At 38.3% G+C, this 7,905-nt stretch overlaps 1 protein-coding gene across 1 annotated transcript in view; it reads right to left on the bottom strand.

Moving 5' to 3' along the window:
- The window catches only part of ap3b1a (adaptor related protein complex 3 subunit beta 1a), a 50,261-nt gene that overhangs the window by 18,174 nt on the left and 24,182 nt on the right, over window positions 1–7,905 (bottom strand). Inside the window, exons 17-20 of the mRNA XM_035668341.1 lie at window positions 7,537–7,667; window positions 5,516–5,660; window positions 4,962–5,139; window positions 4,836–4,839 (exon numbers count right to left, since the gene is read on the bottom strand). Of these exons, the coding sequence (XP_035524234.1) occupies window positions 4,836–4,839; window positions 4,962–5,139; window positions 5,516–5,660; window positions 7,537–7,667 (458 nt within the window). The remainder of the gene's footprint in view (window positions 1–4,835; window positions 4,840–4,961; window positions 5,140–5,515; window positions 5,661–7,536; window positions 7,668–7,905) is intronic.

Below are 7,905 nucleotides of genomic sequence, written 5' to 3'. Positions count from 1 at the left end.
AGTCTAGCTTCCAGAGTATTGTTAAACAAACGCCAACAGTTTCTTAGTTTAGCAAAGAACCAAGAGAGCTAGAGCTGGCAACTAACGATTCATCAGATCAATGCTCTGCATTACCTTCTTCAGTTAATCAACAATCAGTTGGTCTGCTAAAACCCATCAACTTAGTATCATAAGAAAGACAAAGAAATAATGAAAATATTGACAGTTTAAGGAAGGCTGCTTAACCAAAGAATGTTTAGATATCGGCGTAAAAAATATTAAAGAATCAGAATGTTGCAAGAGTATATTTTCTAATAATTCTCTATCGATCAATTTGTTTTAGCTTGGCTGAACAGAGATTCCAGAATGCAGACAGTAAGGAAAACAAATAATGTACTAGAAATATCAAAAGACACATACGCAAACAGATCAGAAAGAGTATTAGCTTATAAGGTCACAAAGAGTGGGTGGATTGATGGTGAGTCCTATTTACTCTTCATAATCAGAGGCTACCAATAGGGGGGAGATTATTTATTTTGCATAAACAAGTATCACTGCTAAAGAAGCATGGAAAAACCAGCTGAAATTATCTTAACTAACTGTTAACTTTTGTGTTATTTATTTAGAGAAGAAAGACTATGACTTTTTATGGAGAAGTTGACGCAAATAACATATTCCTCCGCAAATAACGGTCCTCTGTTATTATTGCTAATGTTCTTTAATGGAAATTTCAAAATTAATTCATTCAAGAAATGACCAATTTTACAGGACAACATATATTTGACATAAATTAACTACCCCGTGTCATTTATGCGCTGGAAAGAGATCCTCTTCTCTTTGTAGTCACCTATTTAAGTAGTTATATTAGGACTGGCTGTCGTAAGATTACACGGCATGATTGTGCTAATAAATTCAAATTTGCAGTTCCAATAGGTTCTTCATTAGTACGGTTCACCACTCTCAATTGAAGATTACAATCTGGCCAACATGACTGAAGGAAAGCGATATATAAAGGCCCCTATAACTGTCGACCCAGTGTCCCTTAACCAATTAATCCGTCACAATTCTAATGATGAGGTTTAAGCTATAGTGATGTATTATTATGTCCTGTCCGCATCGATAGTTGGAGGAGACAAGAAGCTTCCAGGTGCAGCAGATTAATAAAGACTGCGACTATCTGAAAGAATAAACAAAACAATGGAATTTGTCATATATTAGGACACCCATAACCTTCTGTTCACCCTCCAGGATACAACACTACAAGTACACACCCACGACAAAGCACATTACTGTTTGTAATATGGCCTAATACTTAACTCGACACACGCAACAAAGTGGCTGAACCCCATGACTTCAACGCGTATAGCCACATACTCACATTGAACACTAAACTCAGTCACACGGGAACATCTATACTACAGGTCACCTCATTTCGCCAGAAGGACTTAAAAGAACTTACTATGAGGAGAGCAGTAGCGATATACCGGGGCTATAGAAAGAGCTGTAGGCCATAGTGATTCTAGATGACATCAAAATATCATTCCCAAGGAGCTATCCATTTAATAGCCTTGACGTGGCTCAGTATTAAAAACTCGAAGCCCATACACTGGACTCAATTTACTTCTCTTGGCGAGTTGTCACACTCTCCTCCTTCCTATGTAAGAGGTCGGTAGGAGTTCACCGAGAATGGAGCAACAGGCAAAGATGAAAAAAAGACAAGAGAAAAAGAGTACTACAGAACTACGGAAGCTGACAGAGATGATGTCACAGGATTATCATCCCATCTATTCCGTTCATACCCAGGGGATATTTGTTGGACACTTGAGGTGTTAGATGGGCTTGTGCTGCGTAAACAGAGACCACCACTTACATGGATGGAATCGCAGAGTGTTGAAGAGCTGCGTGAACGGAAAGCACTCCGCCGCGATACACCAAATAAGTCAAATTTAAATCCCCCCTGCGCGAGCAAACGCCCTTCCCCGCCGCTTAGATGCAGAACTTGTTGCCGCTCCTCTCCACCGGCCACACTGCCTGCTCCACATTACACGCTTGGTGATGATATAACAGTATGAATGAAAAGTATTCAAGCGCGTGCCTGTCTCCGTCCCTCCCTCCTGTCGCTGCGCTGACGCGGGGCGAGGCCAGACAGACCAGGACTTGAAGCAGGATGTGTCTGGTTCAGGGAGGTGAATCTCTTTTTTTGTGATGGTGGTGGCAAACATTATGGCCAGCTTTATCGACACCGACTGCTCTGACACATCTCAAAAGTGGCCCCAAATAAATTTGCAGGCTGGTGGGTGGCGTGACGGGCGCTGTGGTGAGGGCGCGGCGGCGTGTCAGCACATGCGAGCAGAGATGTTTGTTTACCTCCTTTAAAGGTGCTGAGACGCTGCTTCTGTCTTGGGGGTGGAGGGGCTGAAGATTGAAAGGTGTGATCGGCAGTTTAGTTCTGGTATTTTAATGTGATTTGTGCTGGTCCTGTTTAAAAACTATCTCCACCCCTCAATACTCCGCTCGCCAGGTGTGATACCTTAAACTCAGCTTCCGTTCACAACTATTGCAAGACTCTTTGTAAAACAAATACATTCAGTTGTTTTCTTCTCCCCTTACTATGCAATATCTGACACAAGGCTCTTTTCATGTAGTAGTACATAAATTACCATAGGAGATGAGATATACATTATTGCTGTTTTACAAAGACCAGAGTGATTGAATGAGAACAAATAAGTATATGCGAATAGCAGATGGGGAAATATGTCCTCTAGATGTTGGCACCACCATTTGTGTGCGTGTTTGTGTGTGTTTGAGCACTGGGGTGAGTTGCTCTAATTATACTCTCTAATGGAGAGAACAGGGTCAGCCGCCGGCCTGTCACACAGCGAAATCAGGTACATTCTGTGTGAGTTTGTGTGTCCATGAGGAAATGAAGTAGAGTGCATAAGAAACTAAATTTGCCAGTGTGTAAGAGAGTGTACGTGAGCATATTCAGTAGTAATGACTCAAATCTCATTCATTGGTAACACCAGGCTGCTAAATGACCAATCAAAAGTCATTATCCATTAGCCATGTAAATGTGGGTTACGCTACTGGAGGAAAATTCTCCTTGATTAGCTTGTTAATGGAACTCACACTAACGGTATTCTAGCAGCTCTGCCAGCCTGATACGTGTGTGTGTGTGTGTGAGTGAGATAGAGAGAGATAGAGAGAGAAGGTGTATACACAGTACAGTAGGTGTGTATGGCTCACAGATTATATTGTTATCTCCATCCTAAATTCTCCTCTCTAAAAATGTGGATTTGGTCCCAGAATATGTTGAGTTATTTTTGGTTGTTTTCTGTTTTCCATCTCCCAAAGGACTCACATTGAGTGTGTTTACATTTTTTTGGAGTATCCTGGGTATGTTTTGCGTATGTAAACGTCATATCCTGGTTTCAGAAAGCTGGAAGACCTTAACCTGGTTTTGAGTAACCTGGATATGCTACTCCGATAGAAACCAGGATACTGTGGCATGTAAACACCTGATGCAGGTTTCTGGAAATCAAGACACACATGCATGCGGACAAACAGAAACATGAATACTGTTGATAAAGAAATACAGGTATATATATAAAAGGTATACTATTACTATTTATCTAGCCCTGTTAAACTCTTTTGTTTTGATTGTTCAAAAGAAAATTCAACAACTAAATAAATTAAGACCCTTTATTAGGACTGTGTAGACCACATCTATTTTCAAAATGTATCTTATTCTGTGTTGCCTTAGATTCAATATTTACAATTATAATAGTTTTTGATGATTTCCTCTACAATACTAATTTAAGACAGGCCAAGATGCGTGCACTGTGGCTGCTTCCACACCTATTGTTTAGACTAAGATTATTTCTTTAATAACTAGAAATAAAAAAAGGTATTGTCTGTCAGTATCAATAGATTAAGATTAACAGGCAGTGGTCATACTGTGGGTGCACACAAGGCCAATCTATGGTGACTAGAAAATAGCTAAATACCCTATATAACTAACTAAAAAACATATTTGGGCAAAATCTACACAAACAAATCCGTGTATTGCCTTCATGCCTGAAGAGAAAATTTTGACTTTTCAGGACTGTTTTGGCTTTTTGAAATCAGCACATAGACAAGATTTATTATAGTCTGGATCTGAGGTTTCCACCGTTATTATTATTATCATTATTATTCACTTAATATTCATGAATTGGACACTGTGTCCATGCAGTGGTGTGAAATTCCATCATTTGTGCTGCTAAACGGTGCTGCATTCACTGCCACTTGCCACATATCATTTGTCAGAAAATCAAACCCAGGAAACAAATGAAAGACAAACCTAAATAGCAGCAGAGGCTCCAGCTTGGAGGCGGAGAATTGTTCAAGAGAATTGTACTCAGAAATAATGAAGGCATGAGTCAAAATATGTTAGAATAAACCTAATCTTTTCCACATTTAGAAGAGTGCGCATGTAATTATTTTTCACTTTAGTTTTTAGAACTATTTCTGATAGCTAACATCTTGTTTTGAGGTGTTTTTCATCTTTTTAAATATCTCACTGTGACTCCAAAACTTCTTTGTCCATGCAAAGATCCAGCAAATATCAAAAACAACCAACATTTACATACAATTTCAGACGTTTCCTGGCTGGATGAAGCGCAAAATGTTTGTGGCTTTAGTGAAGAAAAGTTCAAACTGAACAGAAGGAAGTATCATCCAGCAGGTGGGTTGTCATATAGATGATAGAAATGGCTGAAGTTATGAACAGATGGGAGTTTGGGCTTATTGATGCAGCAAAACACTGATCACATTTGTTGTTGACTACGACTCTGGAGCCTCTCACAAACACACACCTGTCTAATTAGCCGAGAGAGTAAGAGAAAAAGAGAAGGAAACAGGTAACATCTGGACACACCTAATACACAGGGAAGAAAGATGATGCTTTCAGAGTCTCACAGTCGGGAGGGATTTCAATGTACCTGTCAGCAGCAGTTGGCTTGCTTTTCTTCTGCGGTGCCTTCTTGGTCTTTTTCTTCTTTTTTTGTTCCGATTCAGATTCACTCGAGCTGTTTTCAGATCCACTGGAACTCTTTCCAGAATCAGTGGAGGTCTTTTCTGACTCCTCACTGCTTTCCTCCTCACTCTCACTGTCTGACTCTGTACAGACACACATACAGTAAGATTACCAAAAATACACCTGGTCAATTAAAGTTATAACCTGTACATTTCCATGAAATTATACCTTATTTTTGATTACTTCTATGATCGGTATTTTTTCAGCAGTGCCAATCAATGTATTTATGTTCTGTAATTACCTCTCTATATAGTAGCTTTTAATGTTAGAGGCTGAGTCTGCCATTCCCACCAATGTTTAAAATTGCTATATATTAATATTTCCTATTGCTAACACTTCACATTAAAAGCGGTCCACTGGCAAAAGATGGGGTGGCTTTTATTGTGAAGCTGAAGATATAAAATGCGTCGTGTGCAGCATAAAATCAGATCACATCTTCAAACACACACAGAAACAAACCTTCACCGCTGCTGCTGCTGCTGTCTTCACTGCCACTGCTCGCAGATCCTTCTTCTTCTTCTTTCTCCTCTTCATCGTCCGAGTAGAACTTGTCATCAGATTTGGATTTCTTGGTCTTCCCAACTAATGGTGCCCACTCCTTCACCTATACGGATACGGTGGAGGTGGAGGTGAACGACATTTTCATGAAAATATACGTACAGACCCATTAGCAGTCTGTGAAAGGGAATACTGTATACCTCTCAATCACTTTAATATACAATGAAATGAGCCAATTAACCAAAACCATAATTAATTCAATCGTTTGCTGGCATTTATTTTGTTACCATCTTTTCTGTTAAATCTGCATTATTTTCAAAATGAGGAATAAAGTTTGTTGAAATGGCCGCTTGTGTTTAGCTTGTTTATTGTTTTATTAGGATCTCCATTAGCTGCCACAAAATAACAATGATAAAGCTTGAGCTGGTGCTCAGACTAAAAACAGGATCAATAACATCCCTCACCAAAAAACAAAGACCTTAATGTTTGTTCTTTAACTTATAACGAGGCACAAAAAGCTCTCATCTTTGAGCTGCATGTTAATGTCTCCAACACAAACTGAAGTATCCCACAAAACAAAAGGAGGAAAATGTTAATGTTGGAGGACAATAAATGTCTTTTTCAAACAGCTCCAACTCTCTTTTCTTTTAAATCAAGGCTTAAAACATTTCTGATCATCACTGCCACTTATCAAATTAAATGCAGGGGTTATTCATTCTTATTTTGCACTCTACTGTTATCATTATTTTTAAACTTGTCAAAGGTATCAGGCTGATGTTATTCTTTATTTTTCTTACTGTCAACAAATTCTATAAAAAGACTGAAAACAACAACGTGTTTGTCCGTGAGAGTGAGAGTCCACTGGTGCCTACTGAAGGAAATGGGTCTCATATATATACAGATCCATTTCCTTAAACAGCTGGACACTTATGTTTTAGCAAACGTTACCCAAAAACTGTATGGCACAGTGGAATAAGATATATTATAAGGCAGACACAAAAAATACTTGTTAGAAGGATCAACTTGGTTTTCAATAAGTGAAATAAAGAGAACTGCCAGTTTTTAATGCATTTTTATGTCTTATGTAAATCACTTCTTCTTGAAAGGTGCTATACAATTAGACCTGCCTTGCTTTTTAACTCTAGAAGTCAGAAGTGTTAAACTATTGTGTAATTGAGTTGATTCAGAGTCAATTTATTTTGGCCATTCTGCATTTTTCTGCAGAAATTGGGTTCAGTAAGCTAACAGTCGTGTGTCTCTTCTCTGAGCTTTTCAATCACTGGTCTGTTGGACTTTATACTTACTGGATAATGTCAATGCTCTCAATAAAAGAGAGATAAATAGTGCTCATCATTTTTATCAACCTGGCACTTTGTTTGGTTAGTGTGGGATGGTAATGTTTTATTTTTAACTTACTTTGCTCATTAAATCATTAAAGATACACTCAGAAAAGTTATTCTCTGTAATATAAACATCTAAAAGAAATAGCAGCCTAACGAGAGGTTCCTGATATCAACAGCACTTTATAATTAATTGATGAACTAACGATAATTATAGTCTCCCAATCATTTTCTCTAGTGATTGATTAGGTTTGGTCAATAAAATGTCACCAAATTGCAGTTTGAGAGTGCAAATGCAGAATTTTTTTTGCCATATTTGCTTTAAAAAAAGGCTTAAACGATTCATAGCTTATCAAAAATGTTGGCGATTATCTTTCTAGCGATCAATTAATCAACAAATCATCTAATTGTTGCAGCTCTATAAACCATGATAGTGAATGATGATGTATTTCACACCACTACAGTCTAACAAAGTATTTAGAAAGTACCACACTAAACAGTAGGAAACCACAGCGTCGACTCATTAACGTTTACAGAAAGACAGATGTCTCATTCTGTTGGACTGAGAGCTGAAGAGACGATAAACTGACAGACAGGTGTGAGGTAAAACTATGACGTGTGTGAGGAAGATGGATTCCTTACTGGCTCAATGACCTCCACGTTCCTCACAGACTGGTCAGGAGCAACAGCTGGCCAGTCTGAGAGCTCCTGGTATCCAGTAGCTTTAGAATTGATGCTGTGGGAGAGCGTGCCCAGTTGGAAACGGTCTCGATCTGAAAGTAGAGAAAAGATCAATTTTAAAAAAACGTGGGGAGGAAAAAGAACACAAATATGAATGAAACACAGAAAGTTCTTTCTATTTCTACTTCTCCATTGCATTTTAACTTTAGTTAATTTACAAATCAAGATTTTTGCATACAAAACAATATAATGTCATATAATCCGCAAATGAATCCATAATGAAAACAATCAACTCAGTTCCAGTTTAATACAATATAGTTCAAAATGATC

This window comes from Morone saxatilis, unplaced genomic scaffold (genome assembly GCF_004916995.1).
Source record: "Morone saxatilis isolate NCDOM2014 unplaced genomic scaffold, NCSU_SB_2.0 Contig21, whole genome shotgun sequence".
NCBI classification, from domain to species: Eukaryota; Metazoa; Chordata; class Actinopteri; family Moronidae; genus Morone; species Morone saxatilis.
This window is presented reverse-complemented; position numbering and strand designations above follow the sequence as displayed.